This window comes from Biomphalaria glabrata, chromosome 1, assembly GCF_947242115.1.
Source record: "Biomphalaria glabrata chromosome 1, xgBioGlab47.1, whole genome shotgun sequence".
Classification (NCBI taxonomy): domain Eukaryota; kingdom Metazoa; phylum Mollusca; class Gastropoda; family Planorbidae; genus Biomphalaria; species Biomphalaria glabrata.
The window spans coordinates 76,950,627-76,971,350 of NC_074711.1; the positions used below are offsets into that span (position 1 = coordinate 76,950,627).

The 20,724-nt window shown below is 35.2% G+C and overlaps 1 protein-coding gene across 2 annotated transcripts in view; it reads left to right on the plus strand.

Moving 5' to 3' along the window:
* Positions 1-902: 902 nt before the first annotated feature.
* Positions 903-20,724, plus strand: part of LOC106052319 (electroneutral sodium bicarbonate exchanger 1-like) — a 54,444-nt gene continuing 34,622 nt past the window's right edge. Inside the window, exons 1-7 of one of the 2 annotated variants that reach the window (XM_056015901.1) lie at positions 903-1,022; positions 1,123-1,210; positions 10,185-10,297; positions 11,735-11,830; positions 14,033-14,195; positions 14,708-14,868; positions 19,622-19,801. In XM_056015901.1, the coding sequence (XP_055871876.1) occupies positions 10,222-10,297; positions 11,735-11,830; positions 14,033-14,195; positions 14,708-14,868; positions 19,622-19,801 (676 nt within the window). In that variant the 5' untranslated portion in view covers positions 903-1,022; positions 1,123-1,210; positions 10,185-10,221. The remainder of the gene's footprint in view (positions 1,023-1,122; positions 1,211-10,184; positions 10,298-11,734; positions 11,831-14,032; positions 14,196-14,707; positions 14,869-19,621; positions 19,802-20,724) is intronic. The other variant, XM_056015907.1, reaches the window with a different exon arrangement.

Consider the following 20,724-nt stretch of genomic DNA (forward strand, 5'->3'; position numbering starts at 1 on the left):
CGATTTACTTTTTTTTTTTTTGAAAGAGAAAACATCTATTTAGTATGCATATAAGTTGGACATAATTTAAAACAACAATTAATAAGTAGTTTTTTTTTTATATTATTGAGTGAACTGCAGTACTGCACCGTAGCTATTTAACACTTAACTATAGAAATATTTTTTTTTAACGTAAATGTTTTTTTTTTGAGGATTTGAATAAGGGATTGACCCTTTACAAAACAATTAGATCAATTAGATATTCATTATAACACATCAGTTAGGCCAGGTTCACATCTAACTTCACATTCACTAACACGTATCCTTTGGTCTGCTGGACCGTAGGGGCACCACACAGGATCTGACAACATTCTTCTCCATTCTTCTCTGTCATTTGTCTTTGATATAATATCATTCTGATGTTCTTTCTGAAAATATTTAAGCCTGCCTTTTTGCCTGCCTTGGTGGACCACTTCGGGGGCCGATTTTGAGTTTGTGTTTCACACAAACTGTCTTTGCAACTTTTTTTTTTTTTTTTTTTTTTTTTACAATCTAGTACATAACATATAATATGTATAACATACAGTTCTTATACATGTATCCACAAATATGCATATAGCATTCAAATTTCAAAGTAACATGTTCTATGTCTTAGTTTCTTATTCTAGTACTCTTGATATAAATACTGAGCTGGGGGATGGTGTTCATATGCATATTGGCCTAAGTTTTGATAGCGTCTGCTTTGTGGCGTGCATTAATTATTGTTATGATTATAATTATTATCTGGCGTGTAAATCAAATTAATTAGACTCTACAAATTCGTCTCGGTTTCAGCTGTCTCGCTGCTGTCCTAGGGTCCAAGCTTTTTGTTGGTTAGTACCGTTGTTCTAGCCACACACACACACACATGCCCACACACACACACATATACATGCACACACACACACGCAACGCTGAGATAAGGTTAGAGTTGGAAAAAAAAAGGTCTTAGAATCTCTCTGGACAGTTAGTTGAGAGATCACTAGGGTCAGGGAGGTAATAGGGTATGGAAGTAGAGATCTAGGTGTTTTTCTTTTCCCGTTAAGAGGGTTTTAGTGTATACTAAGATTACAATACTAGCAGATTGTCATTTTGATTTCACAGCAGATGTCAGTCGTGAATTTTTGTGACAATTTTGGCTGTGACAGTCTCTTATGACGCACTGTGACACTTGGACTGTAAATAAAATTTGGTAAGTAACTTTTTTGTTTCGCAATATTAAGAGATATTAAGAAGTTAAACTAGTCTAAAGAGAAGCACGCACATGAAAAGACTTCGAATGTAAACGTCCGTCCTTACGCTGCAGATTCATTTATGTTAGAAAATATAGTTCTAGATATATATGGTGGCTTAAAATTATGCTAACATATTTTATTTGTACAACATTCATGCTAACTAAAATAATACGCCTATTTAATCTCATTTAAAACTAAGTATATTCTAAGTTATTAGCTTTTATATCAGTCTAATCATCAGGATATACTTTGTGATACGATTTCTGAAAAAAAAAAGCGGAAATTTAATAAATTATTTTAACTACTAAAAGTGTTAAAGTTTTTCATCTTTGAATTATACAAGACGCATTAAAAAAATCAACTTTGGATTGATGTTTGGTCGTGCGATATGCGCACTGGTTTATCATCTCGATGGTCTCGTTTCAAAACCTGCCCGCCTCCATCCCCGGCAGTCCAGTTGTTTTCAACACTTATCTGCCAATAATAATATCCAACTTTTCTACCTGAGGAGAGATGTGCAAGATTTAATATTTAAATGTAAACATCTCACAAAGAAAATCACGTATAAAAAGTTGTTGAGAGATTAATTTTAAATTTTGAAGACTCAACAGTAGTGTTAAGTATAAAAAAAATACTCTCAAACTTTGAAGTACATTTGCTACTATGGGCGAAGGTTAACTAGGGTGCCATAGTGCTTATAGGTTCGTATAAGGCAGTGGTTCCCAAACTTTTTTGTCTCGTAGACCCCTTGCCAAGTTTTTTAGTTTTCGGTAGACCCCCTGAATATTTTTGAAAATTCATTAACTTCAAATGTGTTTTTCTTGCAGATGCTAGGTCATATATATACATTGATGATATTCAAATTAAAATGAAGGGGAAAAAATAATATTCATGACATGTGACTAATAAAAAAAAAAAAACTATTGGTGGAAATGTTTGATACTAAAATTTCCAGATTGAGCTTCAATTTAGGTTTAACGTTATATCTTCTCGACTAGATAATGTTTGACTAAGTTAAATTTTGGAAAATAAGTCTAATGCATGCTACATTCATTGAATCCTCACAAGAAACACTGAGATTATGACTTGGTTTTGACAAAATTTATAGCAGCAAATTAGCCACATTAAATTTATGAAACAAGTCTGTTAAATAGACTATGTCCTTTATTTATTTCTTTATTTTTTTTTAAATTGGATCTTTAGCACCTAAAAACTCAGAATATTGTCACACTGTTTAAGTCACACATAAGCTTTTCGACAACTATCATACTTCAGTGTGGAAGAGCCATGGATCAAAAAGTTCTTTATGGATTTCTTGATTCATAACAAAACAAAAAATATGATAGTAATAACACTATATTATCGGGCATGTTTAAATAGTCCAGCTTTTTTTTAAAGAAGTATGTCGTTTGCAAGTAATTACATAAGAACCTTTCAGTGTCCTAACTCATCTTACCATTACACCTTTGAACTAGTTTGAACTGTATAATATTGTTTCATAGAGTAATTATTTTTATCATGATATCAGATAAAGTATTGTGTAAAACAGGTTGTAAAATGGTTGGCAAAGTCTATTTTTTGCCTATAGTGTGCATTTTTCTAGAATTTGATAAACTAAAGTATTGTAAAATGTTCACAAACCTCTTCTCTTTTGTGATGTTTAATCAAACATTAACTGTGGCTTTATTCTGAACTTACAGTATTCAAAAGTATTTCAAATCTCAATCTATTTTATCATGTTGGCGTTGTCTCAAAAGAAGTTTCAGACTTAACGCTTTCATACCGACATAACTTTAAACTATATTGCATAAAAAGCCCAAATGTATTTGCTTGTTTTACAAGGACGAAATGAAGCCTAATTTGTAATAACCAACACTGGACTTTCTGCAGTTCTTTTCAGACACGGTCATGGTAATATTACTTTCTTGTAGACACAATTAAGTTAATTAATAAAAAATGTTAAAATTTTAAAATAAAATCATTCGACTAACAAGTTTACAATTCAAAGTATTACTTAAGGTACAAATCATTAGTGGGCAATGAAATTTAAAAGTCTCGACGTGCTTCAATGAGATCCACTATCGTAGACCCCCATTTACAGGCCATAGACCCCCAATTTATTTTTTCACTTCCGTAGACCCCCTGGAAGTCCTCGTAGACCCCTGGGGGTCTATATAGACCACTTTGGGAATCACTGGTATAAGGCATACCTATCATTAGTAGGTGGACTTAGATAGTCCTAAAGATTAATAGGTTTCAAACCCAAGTCTTCATCTGAATTCGAAAGCCAAGCGCTTCACTACTCGGCCACCATCCCAACAATGCTATCATAAATAAATAAATAAAGTAATAAAAGTGACAATGTATGTCACGTGATAGTGATAGTACGCTTGTCTCCCTTGATAGTTTTTATACGGAGACACTATCCTGAACTCCTAACTAGGTTCTAGTGCAAAAACTCGCTCAATGTGACCCATTATAAAACTACTGTGTGATCCCGTTAGGGGGAATGGTCGAAATTACATATCCTAATTATCTTCTACTTGCCACTAAGGAGTCAAATGTTGTTGTTTTTTAATTACACATATGGATAATTAAAATAGATTTTATTCTATTCGATTGAAACAACTGAAATACAAACAAGGTTACAAAGACAGTTTGTGTGGAAACACAAACTCAAAATCGGCCCCCGAAGTGCTCCACCTAGAGTCTTCACCAGGATTCGAACACGGGACTTCCGGTTCCAAGTGCTTTACCCCTCAGCATCTCCATATATTTATTTAGCGTACACTTATATTTTTTTAAAATAATAATTATTAACCTTATCTATACATTCAAAATTAATAACATGTTACATGGAATAAAGAGAAACTAAAAAAGATTTATTCTTCTAACAAAATTAGAAAAATTGGCAACAAGAAAAAAAAATAATTCTTGACCTACTTTAAGCTACAATTGTGTACAACAAGACTTTCCCCTCGCAAATATCTCCATATTGTCATTTGTCATACAAACTAGACATAGATCTAGCTAGATCTAGACCTAGTTTTAGATCTAAATCTAGATTCAAGATCTAAGTCTAGGTCTAGAAATAGATCTAAGACGTGTAAGTCTAGAACTAGAGATAGATCTAAGTCTCTATCTAGATCTAAGTCTCTATACTCTATCTAGATATAAGTCTATATCTAGATCTAGAACTAGATATAGAATCTACTATATCTAGACCAGAACTCGTATGAATTTACACGTTTAATCTTAAAATTACTAGACCTATGACGTAGGCAAATGTTATGACCATGAATAGTAGGCCTTTTGATACCGGGTAATGGTGTACCATGCCACTCATAACTGAATCATTTCTTAATGTGATACTATTGTTTACATAATAAATAAATCTGCACCCCTAAGCTGTCAGAAGATAAGTTATTGCCTTAAGAACTAAAATTTTGTTCAAATATTCAATACATTTATAATATATATATATATATTATAAATATATCTAGACATGGGCGTAGCCAAGATTTTTTTTCGGGGAGGGTTTTGGGATTCCCCCCCCCAGACCTCCCCCCCCCGCGGAAAAAAATTATATATATATGTGTGTGTGTGTGTACATAATTAATCTTTATTACATTCTGACCCTTTCGGAAGACGTTTATTGTTTATTGTAGACTACCCGTCCTTGCTAGCAAGGGGGTCTGGGGGAGTTCGCAGCGCTCCCCCAGCGCGGGGCGAAGCCCCGCCGCCGAGCACTATTTCTGGTATTGAAAGCCAACAAAATGCATATTCTGAGGTATCTACAGTGCATTATCCTGCTATTAAAAAGTTTTATTTCAAAAACCTAATGTGCTATTCTTACTGACTTAGACCCTCTCGCGCCATTCGGCGCATTTTCCGGCAAGCTGTTTCCGCAACTCTTATTTTGCGTAATTCATTTTGTGTGAAAACATGTCCCGCAAAACCTCATGCGACGCTCTGTCACAACCTTACTAAGGATTCGACTCCTAGTTCGGCATATGATTTCTTTGATTTAGACCCGATCTCTATGACTGACTCCTAAAATATGTCTTAGCCATCTTTGTTGAGACACATTTAATGATTTTCAATTTCGGCAGAAGACTATTCACACTTTATTAATGGAGCCCAAGCTACTGGTAGAAATTTGTAACCTTTCTTGACTACGCTCTTGGAATTACATGCCTGTATTTCGCTTTAGATTTTATATCGAAAAGGAAAGTTTTTTCGTCAAATCATCTGTTGAGGGGTTTTAAACTAAGAAATCTCTGGAGTTTTTTTGTTTTGTTTTTAATTCAAAACCCCATTTAGCTACGATCTTAGAATTTGGTGACTGTAGTTTGCTTTAAAATAATATTGAAGAGAGAGGTTTTTAAACTCAAAACCATCGGGAGGGGTTTTAAACTTTAAATAAAAAGCTATCTGGAGGAGGGGGATTTAAACTCAAAACCCTTTTGGCTACGCTCTTAGATTTTATAGTGTGTAATTTGCTTTTTTTTTATATTGAAGAGGTACTTTTTAGCTTCAAACCCCAACTGGAGGGGGGGGGGGTTTAAACTCAAAACCCCTTCGGCTACGCTCATGGAATTTTGAGTGCGTAATTTGCTTTTTTTATATTGAAGATGGGGTTTATCGTAAATTTTGGAGGGGGATTTAAAATCAAAATCTTCCTCAACTGTGCTGTTGGAATTTGGGGATTGTTGTTTGCATTTTTTTTTGTTTTGTTTTATAGAAGAGGGGGATTTAACTGCAAAAACCTCTGGTAGGGGGTTTAAAATTCAAAACCCTCTGTAGGGGGTTTTAAACTCAAAGCCCCCTGGTAGAGGGATTTGTATCTCAAAACCCCCTGATAGGGTTTTTTTAAATCTCAAAACCCCCTGGTAGAGGGTTTTTAACTCAAAACTGCCTTGGCTGTGCTGTGGTAAGTGATGATTTAGTATTAAAATCTCACCTAAAATAAACAAAATGAAAGCAAAAATCAGTCACTTAATTCCGTCCCCCCCGCAGGCGGGGGGGGGGGATTTCATTTCGGGGGGGGGGGGTTTGAACCCCAAGAACCCCCCCCCTGGCTACGCCCATGTATCTAGATCTGGGCTCTATTTTGTCTTATTTAGACTGTCAAGTGTAGGCCCCTATAATGAAGTTATGTCAAAAACTGTGCGTTATAAAAGTAGTTCTTTATTTTTGAAACTCATAACTAAAACGAAGTTCGTATCAAAATTCTTTTTTTAAAACAATATTTGAATCAATATTCTATTCAATGAGTTATAGTAATAAATGGAAAATATATTTTATAATGATCCATTGACACTTTTATCATTGTGACCTTAAATGCATTTTTTTTGTACCAATGCGCGAATCTATGAATGAAGCCTGAGATATTAATGAAGAAGCCCGTGACCTTTACAAAATAGTTACCTCCCCTGAAGTTTTTTATTGAAAAGTGGTGTAATGTTTTGAAAACTGCTTGCATAGATAATGTTTTAAAATTAGATGGTTTACTTACGAAAAAGAAAAAAGTAGACGTTGCATCAGAACTTTGAATGATCTAAAATATCATGATGTCCGATTTTCATTTTCTCTTCTAGTTTCTGAGATCTAAACGGGACAGACGGACGGGCGGACGGACAGACAAGCCACACAAAATTAATAGCGTCTTTTCCCCTTTCGGGGGCCGTTAAAAAAAACTCAAAAACCTAAACAAAACTTATATTAAGTGAAATTACATCAATTATTTTAAATTGTACTATGCAATTTATTTTTAAAATCTAACAACGATACATTTTTATGATTGGGAATATTTTTAGTAATGGTTTTTGTTTAGCCTCCAACTTTCATGCTTACAGAATCTCATTGCGCTACGGTCAAATTACTTTTATGGAACCGTTGGGGAAGGGAGGGAGGAGTATCTTGGAGAAGGTTTCTGTGCTGCTTTTTCAAAGGTTAAAAAACAAACATTTCTCGAGTCTGAATTTGAACTCGAGTTATCGAGCCTCCATGATGGAAGGCCGACAATAGAGTCACTAAGCTATTTAAGTATTTATAAAAATAGAAGTTTATGTAGACTATTGTTAGTATAAATTGTTAGCCAACGAGCTAATTCTACTCCCTACATTTGTCCCCCCCTCATCCTTGTGCATTTCTATATAAAACAACATGAATTAATGACGACAGGTAAATGAATTGGTGAATATTTGTATTGCTTCATGTGTTGTTAGGGACAATGAATACTTTGTACAGAGTTTCCACTTGATCCAACAATGGGAAGGTGAAGAATAGAACGTGTACAAGATTTGTACCAGACAGACAGACTAGTTGATATAGACTTTGTCAATAAACTAGGTTCCATGAGCTGACCATCATTTGATCAAATAGTGGAGAAATTAATTTAAATTACAAAGTTAAAAACAATAAGTTAAAAGAATATACATTAGCATTAGTTCCTATTAAGGTGTGCTCGTATGTATCCTCTAAAATTTGAAAATATATACATAATTTTCTGGTCTTTTCTTTTTTGTTCTTATATACAATGCAAAAAAAAAAAAAGGGGGGAAAAAACAAAAGGGAAATTTTATAAGCCATTATAGACATTTAGTTCGATGTTCTATATCTTTTCATACTCAGGCTTACAAAATCTCAGAAAAGAAAACGACAAATGCGAAACAAAAATTCAAGTACAAACCACAAACAAGTTACGCAATACAAAATGAGTTTCCCATTTTGTACGTTTTCTCTAAAGGGAGGAAAGTCAAATAGTCGCTTCCCCCCGGAGTGTCAACAATGTATTTTCCAAACCTTCTAGTCTTCTTCAAACACTTTGATCCGTGCATTATGTCGGGCTACGTACTAGATCTACTTGACTGTTCAGGAGGTGTCGCCGACAGCTTTTCCCTATACGAACAAAAGGTCGAGGTCCCTTAGGGTAAACAACGTCAAATTCCATTCTACATCTTGTCAACTCATTGATTTGAAACAATAGACAAGCTTGAATTCTATAGAGATCTACACATTTCAAGAAACAACCGCAATTTTTTAAACATAACCTTACCATGACTGGAAAGGTTGCGTAGTGATACAAAAACCAATCAACCAACCAACAAACAAGTAGGCCTATATTTCATATTAATATAAGTCAGAAAAAGAAATATTAAGTGAATTACGAACTTTAAAATAATACTTTTTTCCCAGTCTATTTGCAATTTGAAAAAAAAAAGTTTTATTTAAAGGCTAATTTGTAGTTTGTTTGGTTAACGAATTTTTACTAATGTATAAAACAAAGGCGTAGCTATGGGTCTTTGTGCAGGTAGTGGTGTCCTCCATCGGCCTGTGGAAACAACTTTGTAAATCATATCTGTCTTTATACGTTTTGTTGAAACACAGCACTATGATCTATCTATCTATCTATCTATCTATCTATCTATCTATCTATCTATCTATCTATCTATCTATCTATCTGTCTGTCTGTCTGTCTGTCTGTCCGTCCGTCCGTCCGTCCGTCCGTCCGTCCGTCCGTCCGTCCGTCCATCCATCCATCCATCCATCTATCTATCTATCTATCTATCTATCTATCTATCTATCTATCTATCTATCTATCTATCTATCTATCTATCTATCTATCTATCTATCGAATGTAGAATCCCGAATACAATCTAAATGCATGTACAGACTCCCATATCTTGAACCTCACCGTAAGAATCAGTAGTACCTAAACCCAAAACCTTGCACAAGACAATACTACGAGAGTAAAGCCAACCAATACAGTCCATTCACCTACATTGTATGGGGAAAGTAAACCGAACTGGGGAGATGACTCTTACAAAACAGAAGCATCTGTTCTCTTAGACGGAGTTACTATTCTTGGCTGGCTTCTATTGACTGCCTCACGAAAAAATGACCTGCCAATCACGTGATAAAAAAGAGGTGTTAGGTGTTGCTGTTTTGTAGATACACTGTTTCATTGATTGAACACTGGAACAACAAACACTATAAACAAACAATGTGGCATTCGTCCAATGACAAGCAGGTTTTAAATTTACGGGGTTTTAAGCGACACTTTTCAGATGTCAAGGTGGACTTGGAGTGGAAACCTTCGTTGACGCATGTTCTATCTAATGATTTAGTTTAATTGCAACACCACATAACACGTTTTATTTTTTTAGAAAATCATTTAATGTTCGATTTTATCTGCTGTCTAGAAAATTATTTATTTTGAATTTAGTAATACCATAAAAGTTTGTTCCGAGCTTAGTAGGTAGGCATTTTAGAAATAAATTCATTATCATTAGCTCAAGTTATAGAGTTTTAATCTATACATATTCTCTCTCTCTCTCTCTCTCTCTCTCTCTCTCTCTATCTATCTATCTATCTATCTATCTATCTATCTATCTATCTATCTATCTATCTATCTATCTATCTATCTATCTATCTATCTATCTATCTATCTATCTATCTAATTATCTATTATTTGTGACGGTACGCACCGGTACGGCGTAAAGGCACCTTTTTCAATGTGGGGAAAAAGTATTACTTTTCTTTTATTTTAACGTTTATTATTAATTTATCTAATCTAAGTTATTAAAAGTTAGGCGATCCATCACTGAGTACCGGTACCTATTTGTTTTTATAACAAAAAAGCACTGTATATATATATAATTAAGCTATTTAGTTATAATTGTCTCAAATTTTTAAGGAATGTAAATTATTATGTCTTTTTTGTACTGTAAGATATAAGATATAAGATACAAGATATATAATACATGAAAATTATGTCAATTATTACAAGAAAAAGTGCATAACGCCTAATTCTTTAGGAACTAATTTTGTTATATGTTGAAAAGAGCAAGACACTCTTTTTTTTTAAACGAAATCTCTTAGTCTGATGGTAAATTATGCTAATAGTATTTTTTTCGTATTTTGCAGAGAGTCACTCGTTCGAGTTACTTTATAGAAATACAGAATGCCTTTTGAAGAAGATAATAACCCCGGTGCTATCAACAGTCCACCAAGTTCTCCAAACAATGACCTCCCGCCATGTAAGTACTTCATAACTGTATATAAAATATATTGTTTGTTTGTATATTTAGATTAGGTTAGAAATCCACCAGACCAAGCTGCATCACACGAATAGGCATTATGAAAAATGTACCCCATTTTTTTTTACGTCAAGCACTATAGATGTAGCCCATTTACAGTGAATAGTGGCTGTTCGAATCGGCACCCTTACAGCCCGCCTGTTTATTACGGATTTTAAGTCTACATGTACTCATACTGACCGACAATGATATTTATATCCATAATAAATGACTTCAAGAAACATTTAGTTACTGACCTTCTTTTTTTCTACTCGCCTTACCAGAAGACAAGGCAGCAGACGATAAAAGATGACGTTGACGAAAATTCGAACCCCGAAAAGCCTGATGATCACGTTTTGATTGGCTAGACCAGTGACGCCCAACCATAGTCGTCATCAGGGCCGTTTTTATTTCCAACACTCGTGTCGCGGGCCACAGCAACGAAAATATACAAAAACGAAATGAAATTAACCTGAAACTATTTGATAAGAAACTTGTGGATCTAGTACCCGAAGTTTAACAATATTTTATTCGCGGCTTAAATCAAGAATGCCCCCATATTGCTTTCATAATGCCGTTTATATGTTGTTGTATTTAAACAGCCACAGTTTCCTTATGAAACAGACATGTTGGCTTCTTATCATGTTTCATCAGTAGATTCTTCTAGAAGTCCACAAATGTTAAAGGTCATGGGACCAATCCATTAGAGAAAAAAGGAAAGTCCTAACGTAGGTAAAAAATCATATATATTTCAACGTTTTTTTTTTTTTTTTTTTTGGAGGGGGGTTTCTACACCGACGTTTCGGCCGGCTGGATGGAACCACTTCGCGAGCCGCACCTGGCCTGCGGATCGTATTTTGGGCATAACTGGGCTGGAGCATCTCTGTGTAGATTGACCTAGATGCTACAATAAATGTCGTCAACTGAAGAATTTCAGATAGAATTTCCGGTGTTCAAGAACATTAAATAGATTTTGTTCCATGGATTTTTAACATTGAAAACACAAATCTGTGTGGAAAACCTTATTGATTTTTATCTAAAGTTATCTTATCACTGTACTTAGTCTCCCGGCTTGAACCAGGAAATGACAATAGACTTACCTTAAAAATCTAGATCTATGTACCTTCCCACCCAGTCAATTATTTCCCTTGTCGCTAACATCATATCAGTAATAGAATTAGGTGTACCTAATTAATTTGACGTCATAAAATAGCTCTTGTCATACACACTGATTCACTTACACACACACACACACATTTTCGTGCACTACCGACACTGTCCGCGTGCTATCAATAACCGGAAACACAAAAGAAAAATATAAACAATACACATGGCTCTGACAGCTAGACAGAAGTAGTGACACACACTATATTAACCACATTTTGTTTTTTTAAACAGTATCACCAGCCATGAAGAAAAGTGCTTCCATGTATTTGAATGTCAGGATGCCACAGAAGAGGCTGAGGCCAAATGTAGAAGGCACGACAGATGTGGGTGAGTAAACATTTAAATAATAGATACGTCTACACTACTCTACACTAGCTCTTCACAGCTCGCTAGGTTGGTTCAGACGATCACATGAGTCATTCACAGAAGTAAACTATTTATTTCATGGGTTACCGTTCCTGTCTCTTGTTGTCACTAATGTATTTAAAATCCTAAGTAAAAATACAAGTATTGATCTTAAGGTAGAGATTACAGTTTTGTAAACTTAATAGATCTAAGTATAAACATGACAACTGAACGAAATAATAAAGAACAATGAAGTTACCTGTCTGGTTCAATGTTATTATATTTTCTACATTTCTTGTATCGTGTCGAAAAAAAGAAGTCTTCTAGTTTTGTAGTTATTTTTTACATTTTAGACCTATCGTGCTTAGGGGGCAGATGATCTAATAGTTTGTATCGATAGTTAACATTTTAAAGATTTACGAGGTGTTTATTAAGGCCAGCACAATGATTATTACATGATATATCCCCTAGTATAATGTAAAGCAATCTTCAAAGTCGAGTTCAGAGTCGTCCTGAAATTCTAATTCCCAGTTCTCAATAGGACTCAAACTCCAAGCCCCTGACTCGGTTCAGACTTCAGAGGCCAGAACCATTAACGTTAAACGCCACTCACCGCATTGGTCTTTTATGTGTTAATATAGTCTCATATAAACAACAACGTCATGGTATAAGAGCATACACGACAATCTTTAAACATGTGAATACAATATGTTAGTAGAGGCAACTGTTGTTGGAATTACTTTTGTTTATTTCTGTGTGTGTATTTTCACATGCTATTCTTATTGGCTTAGAAATTCGACTGGCTCTTTCATTTCTACTATTTCCTAAATCGTATGTCCTCCACTGTATCTGTAAATTTTTACTTTATCTAAATCGCACGCACATACGCACACACACACGCACACACACACACACAAACACACTTGGCGTTCTAAAATGGAAGCCTCACGTTAATAATGAAAACAGAAGAACATGCTTCTTACAGGATGTTGATTGACAAGTTAGTCACTAGAAATGAATGTTGTCCAGACCATCCGTTACTATTTTAAATTAATGATTCGATTACTGTAAAGATCCTTTACTTAGGTGCTGGAACAACACACTAGGATCTTAAATGAAACAATTCTTAAAATTAAAACCTTAACTCTATAATACTAAGCTGTAGCACTCGCGCTAAGTGTAGCACTCCCGCTAAGTGTAGCACTCTGCTCTGTGTAGCACTCTGCTCAGTGATAAACGTACAAGTCCTCGTCCCATATGCTAGGACCAATTTGTACAAATGCTCCTTCTTCCCTAGTGTTATTGAAGCATGGAATGAGTTGCCTGAGTCAGCCAGTAAAACAAATTACTTAGCATAATTTAAGTAATTGATTAACATAACATACATGACTAGATTGACCTAGGAACGCGCGCAAAACGTAATTATCATCTTTTTTTGAATTAACGTCTGTATTTTATAAGATAAAATAAATTGTAGCATTGAAATTATTTTTTTTATTTAGACCGCGTTTAGAAGGAAGCGAAAATGACTTTGTAGATTTAGGGAAAAAGAAAAAAATTGAATTGAAAATACAGAATTTGATATTTTAAAAATGCTTTCTATGTAGACTGCGGCTTTTGGGGAAATACCGAAAATAAAATACAAAGGTTTGATAGAAAGCTTGCGGTTTTTCGCGAATAGCGGTCATCTGGCTGCGAATATATCCGGTTCTTATTGAGCGTCTAATAGATAAAATGAACCTGTGTACGAAATTTCAAGCGGATCTGTACGACAGTTTAAGCGATCTCTTGATCAATGAGTCAGTGAGTGGGATTTGGTAAATATATTTTAGATATGTTTTTAAGTAAATTCCTACATTTCAGTTCTTATATAGACTCTTAAGCAAAAGTTCATATTTGTAGACATATTTTAAGTTAGCGAATTTTAGCGAAATCTTACATTTCGTTAACCCCACCCCCCAAAAAAAAAAAACAACAAAAAAAAAAAACAACAACGCTAAAATAATTAATAAATATTATGCCATTTATGTCAAACAAAGATTAAAGACAATTATTATTATTATTTTATGATTCTTTGAACTTCATTATTATGAATCAATAGAACGGCCATCATATGTAGGTTTTAATGCTAATTGATGTTGAAGTCGGGCTTAAACATGATTTGATCCACAATTTTCATCCCAGGAGAGGGAAGCATGTCAGGGGACAGCCTTTACGACCCTACCGAGAAGGTGCAGGACCTGATCAATAAAGTGAAAGACCCAAAGTACAAGACCAGGCAGCTCTTCGTTGAGATGGACGTGCTGACCCAGAGAGGGGAAGATATGGAGTGGAGAGAGTTCGCCAGGTGAGTACAGATGAACAAATTTCTTCTTTTTGAAGTAACGTCTGTATTATATAAGATAAGCTAAGATAAGATAAGCCATATCACGTTTGGAATACAAATACGATGCATGCTTTTAATACAAACGTTATGATACATTCTTCAGCTTATTGGGCTTTTATTTCTAAAATTTGACCCAGCAGTGGCGTCGCTAAGAGGGAGCGTGGGGTGCGGACTCTGTCGGGCGATACCCATCATAGTGTGATAACAAAGTAAAGAAAGTAAGAAAGTGTCAAAAACAAAAAAATTTAAAAAAAACTTTTTTAGAGTTATTTACCAGCTAATGAAATTTAGCTCTGTGTATAAAGTTACAACATAAAACAGCGGACAGATTTTAATGGAAATCTTTATTTCGGAAAGGGGTGATGGTGGGGTGAAACCATTAGCTAATTGCCCCTATGTGGCACCGACCCTATCGACGCCTCTGTTTGATTGCACCTTGTTCATTTTGAAATTGATTTCTTGCTAATGTCCAGGTGGGTCAAGTATGAAGAGAAGGTGGAAGAAGGTGGCAAACGATGGTCCAAGCCTCACGTGGCGTCTCTCAATATGCACTACCTGATGGAGCTCCGAGGTCAGATTTTGGACGGTGTGTTTCTCAAGGACATGGAGTGCTACTCAATATCCCAGGTCGTAGGTAGGTCACAGGCTGTATATCATGAAGTCACAGGCTGTATATCCTACAGTCACAGGCTGTATATCCTACAGTCACAGACTGTATATCCTACAGTGACAGTCTGTATATCCAACAGTCACAGTCTGTATATCCTACTGTCACAGGCTGTATAACCTACAGTCACAGGCTGTATATCCTACAGTCACAGACTGTATATCAAACAGTCACAGTCTGTATATCCTACTGTCACGGGCTGTATAACCTACAGTCTGTGACTGTATATCCTACAGTCTGTGACTGTATATCAAACAGTCACAGTCTGTATATCAAACAGTCACAGTCTGTATATCCTACTGTCACAGGCTGTATATCCTTCAGTCACAGACTGTATATCTTACAGTCCCATGCTGTATATCCTAAGCTTTAATTGTTTCAAAGGACTCCCATAAACAAGACAGTTCGAAGACTGTCAACCCTCCACACAAATACAAAATGCGACCAGCCAACACAGCGGTTACCTTTATTAACTAATAACAACTTCCGATGTTCTATTGTTTTAACAAGTATCTACTGCAATTACACTTACACTATGAATCATTACAATCATTAGTCATGCAATTAAACGTCCGCCCTTCATAATGCAGTCAGGGCGGACTCTCTAATCATTTAATTTACGGACGCTTTTCTAAAAATATCTCGTAGTAGATGACCTTACTGACCCACTGCAATGACCAACATTCTTAGCCTATTAGTCCCCACTCTAGGGTCAGCTGCTTATAATGCTTACCCCAATGCTCCATAGATCTGATCTCTGTAACTGTTTATAATTTGTTCATTATTATTTTCCACTTCTCATAATTTTACTGAAGGTAACTTTAAATAATCAATGCGAATGTATAGTAATCATAATGAAACATCTAAGTAAACAAGTTTGACCTGAATATTTTCGATGTTCTTCGACATTTAAAATCATAGCTCAAGATCTAGAAGCTCACGGTATATATAAAATATGATAGTACCGATGCGATAGAAACTGTTATCTACATTTTGAGCCATTTTAAACTATGTGATAGTGAAAACTTTGGAACATAAGTGCTAGTGCTGATATTTTTGAATGAAATCCCTTTTATTAATTAATACTTGCACTGACTGCTTGGCAAATCAATTTCTAATAACCAGTTTTAAATGCTAACATGAAGAATTTTTTGTTGAGATCAATATACATATTTACAAAAAAAAAAAACACAACAAAGACATGTGTTCCGTGTTGATTCGAAACTTTGGTCAATGAAGTATTTACTTTGTGATCACAAAAAGATGTTTCCGTCAGATGTGAACAAGTTTTTGGTCTGAAGGATTGAATGGAAGTTGACATAGTGTATTTGGTATGAGTCACCTAAGTGTACAGATGCATTTGTTAATCGAACTGGCCATTGCGTTGTTTCTCGTTTAGCTTTAATTAGAAGAAACTTGCAATTCAGATAATTAAATAAAATAACAAGAGTAAAAAAAAACCAACAACTACGGAATGCAAGCTAGAATCTTGTTTTTTTTTTAACTTTATTCCAGTGAGCTCCCAGAGGAGCACAGGGCCGGAACCACACCTCTCCTGCGAACTGCGATCTGGGCAGCTTTCTTTAACTGCTCCTTTGTCACTCTGGTATCCTCGTCTTCGCAGGTGATTTACCTCTTCCAGGTTTGGTTGGGTCTGCCCACTTTTCTCTTCCATTGCGAATTCCAGACAAATGCCTGCCTTGCAACATTGGTAGTTTTTTTTTCCTCCTGGTGTGTCATAATGATCTCCACTTTCACATTCTGATATCTTGGGCTATGTTTTTTTTTTGGTACACTTGTACTTCAGTGTAAACTTGTACTTCTATCAAAAGTCGAGGATCACCGAGTGACTTATTCGCAACAGAACAAGGGGGTATCTAAAAATAATATTGATTTTCTTGACGTGGCCAACATTTCCAATGAATAAGAAAGCAATAGTATTAAAAACTGCTCATGGCATTTTATACTCCATTGTATATGTAATTTTTCCGAAAAAAAGGCTAAAATACCAAAATTATTTCTAGTTGTTTTTTTTTTGAGATTATCGAACTATGCCATCTTCTATTTCCCCATCAAACTATTTTATTTTCATTGCCCCACTAAGCGTATTGATTTATAAATTGGGGTCCCGACTTCTAAATATTTGGAGACCGCTGAGCTAAAAAGTGAAAGTGACAATATGTAGGACATCTCCCAATAATGACTTCCCCATCAGTTGACTTACAAATGTGTGACCTTTTGTTTTGTCCTATCACACCCCTCCCCTTCTTGAAATAGGCTTTTGATATGTCATACAGCAAAGTCATTGTGACCAACTTGTCTTCAACTGACACGCAGCTAACATCATCATGAAATCATTAAATTATTGTTCGTGTTGCCATGTTGACATAGAGTCATAGACAATGGTTTTAAGCTGACCTAAATGGGATGAGTTTGAAGTTCTAGCATGACCTAAATGGGATGAGTTTGAAGTTCTAGCATGACCTAAATCTGATGAGTTTGAAGTTCTAACATGACCTAAATCTGATGAGTTTGAAGTTCTAACATGACCTAAATCTGATGAGTTTGAAGTTCTAACGTGACCTAAATATGATGAGCTTCAGGTTGATTTTGTTAAATTCTAATTAATTCAACTCATTAAAGATAAATCCCTTTCTCTTACACAGCTAACCTTAGCATTAAAAAAATCTGATCTGTTTAAAAGCCAATGTTGATTTCTAGCAACCTTGTCTTTTACCAAAGCTTGAGGGAGAAAAGTACTATTTTGTATGATTTAAAAACATTCTAACATATATGTACTCGGCTTCGATGTTGTTCAGCACATCCTTGCATCTTTCTTCCCAAGTTTTCTGCAACATTTCTCCAGAGCATAGTTGCAATAATCCAATGTCGTTCATTGTACAAACATGATAGCAACAAAATTAAATGCGCAAATAAGGGACAAAGGAAAGATTTACATTCATTTATTGAAATAATTATTTTGTACAAGCGAATTCAGTTAATATAAAAGTAAAAATACTGGAATAGTCACGTGACAGTGGTAAATGCATGACAAAATCAATTAATCAATCACTGTTAGACATTTCATTATATAGCAGACATGCACACTTAAAAAAGAAAGGAATCTTAGCAAATAATGTTCACATTTCTCTCTTCTAAATTAAAAATTACAACATCTTCATCCGACTTGACAGAGGCGTATCGCTGGATCAGTACAAAGATGAAATATCAATCGACTTTTATCATTCTGTGTGCATGGCGCTGATTCCTTAAATTGGTTTATGAGAAACAAAAGGTGTGTTGTTCTAAGTAGCCTAGGAGAAGGAAAACTGTGAATTCAAACCTCTGCTGCCTTGAAGCTATACCCAAACATGGGAAAGTCTTCGGGTGTTAACCCTGAGGAAAATACAAGAGCCGGTGACCCTTAGACAGTATGCAACACTCAGTCCTAAACCCTCTCAGAGCCTGCTAGCTGACCCCAAACTGTATCGACACTTGCCGTTTCTTTTGATATATCAGCTTCGTGGAGTGCATGGGGCGGGGAGCTGATGTGTGGACGACATCGTTCCGCCCGCAGCTAATGCCCAGGCATTCATCTCATTTCCATGGGATAATCTTTAGTCGGTTCGCGTGGCTGAAGGAGGCTATATGAGAAAGTTAAAAGGGAAATCTTTGAGATGGATTTCTGTGACATAAGTCGGGTAAAAGGAGGTACGGTAACTCTAAAATTGTGACCTAGTTCTATCTAGAACTATAACCCACTACTCAGCTTTACATACATTTAAAAAGAAATCCCCAAAATTAATTTGAATCCAGATATGAAATGTAAACAAGCACAAACTAAAGGTACCCTCTTTTGCTTAGCTTATGATGTTAAATCAATTTCTGCTTTATGAAGCTGACGTGGTCTATAGTTTCTAATTCTACAATTTCTTGCAATGCTTCGCTAATACAATGAGCCTTTCCAGAGAGTTGTACACAATCAGGTTCTTCTATTAACAGTCCAGCTCATGATTTCTACATATGATGGGGGGGGGGGGGAGCAAAATGTTTATGTACGTCTATTTACTTATTAGACTCTTTACTCAAAAAATTCTTTGATTCGATTGCAGTTAATTCCCTTGAAGACGTGTTGAAACTAAAAGACGTTAGCCAAATTTAATTTTAAAATGATAACAATTTAAACATTTAAACTGTCCAATCTGGTACTGATTTTTCCCCAAAGATATAAATAAACGGTCTTTTTTTCTACAAAATTCGTTAGAGATATTTTCGCGATATCCGTCATTAAGTTTTTAGTTTTTGATTCCTGAACCTACATCATTAAATGGAATCGTAAAAACATCGTCATTAAATAAGTGATAGTGTTTACTTTTTGGTGGTAAATACTATGACTAATAATCAGTGTACGCATTGTGTTGAAACCTAGCAGCTGTCTTATTACACATTTGGAATCTAGATCTATAAATCAGGAAGCAATTCGCGATCTCTGGAAAGTTACAAGGGTTGATTATCTTCACATAAAATTAATAAGATCTATAAGATCTATAAATCAGGAAGCAATTCGCGATCTCTGGAAAGTTACAAGGGTTGATTATCTTCACATAAAATTAATAAGATCTATAAATCAGGAAGCAATTCGCGATCTCTGGAAAGTTACAAGGGTTGATTATCTTCACATAAAATTAATAAGTGCGGTCATTGTTTACTCTTTTGTTAGATCACCTCTTGGACGCATGGATCGCCAACAACAGCCTGGACCCCTTGCTGAGAAGGCACATCCGAGCACTTTGCCTCAAGAGCCACAGGCACAGGCACGAGCGGGGTCGCCCAGAGGACAAGAAGAAGAACATGAAACGCAACAACACCTCGGGGGACCTGGTGAAGAACCAGCTGGATGGTGAGTACATAATTCATATAACAAGCCGACCCGCGGCGTAGCATACGCCCCCCCCCCTTTTTATTTCTGAGCCTCGCTCACTGTCACCGCGAAGATTACGTGGGGCAACTCTAGTCCGACTTGCAGAAATGAAAGAGTTATCTTTCCATGACTTTTTCATCGTTATGTCCCGCATGGTTGGGACACGAAGAGAATTATATATATATATATATATATATATATATATATATATATATATATATATATATATATATATATATATATATATATATATATATATATATATATATATATATATATATATATATATATATATATATATACATATGTGCAATCTTAACTCAGGGGCGTAACTCAGTGGGTTCAACTTAGAAGAATCAACACGGTCATTGCCTTTCTTAAATTTGTATTTCACATTTGGTGCATTGGAGTCCCTGTTAAATGTGGTCAGTACTCCGTCTTATCAATCCCAGTCATTTTCCGCTCTTTGAGCCAAGTCAGAAAGTGTATATGCAAACAACAAGTGATACAGTCCATTATAACATAAACATTGACAATTTTAACAAAGTTTATATCAACTCATTCTGTCTGGTCAAAAGTTTGTACACGTTATTTCTCCCACATCCAATCGTGGATCAAGCTGAATTTTCGCATATATATATTTTATACCCCACAAGCAAGAATCAATAAAAAAAAATTAACTAATTAGTTAAGTAAATATTGGTAATTATTTTGTTTGTTTGGTATCTTGAACAACGGAAAGAAGTTGTACTTGACATATGAGGAGGTACAAGTTAAGTTAGTCCGCTTTATACTTAGTAGGTCGCCATTCAATAATGAAGGATTTAGCAGCGATTGAACGGTGAAAAAGAAATATTTTTCAAAAGGTGTGAACCTATTTCAGTTGCTCCTCTCTAGGATGA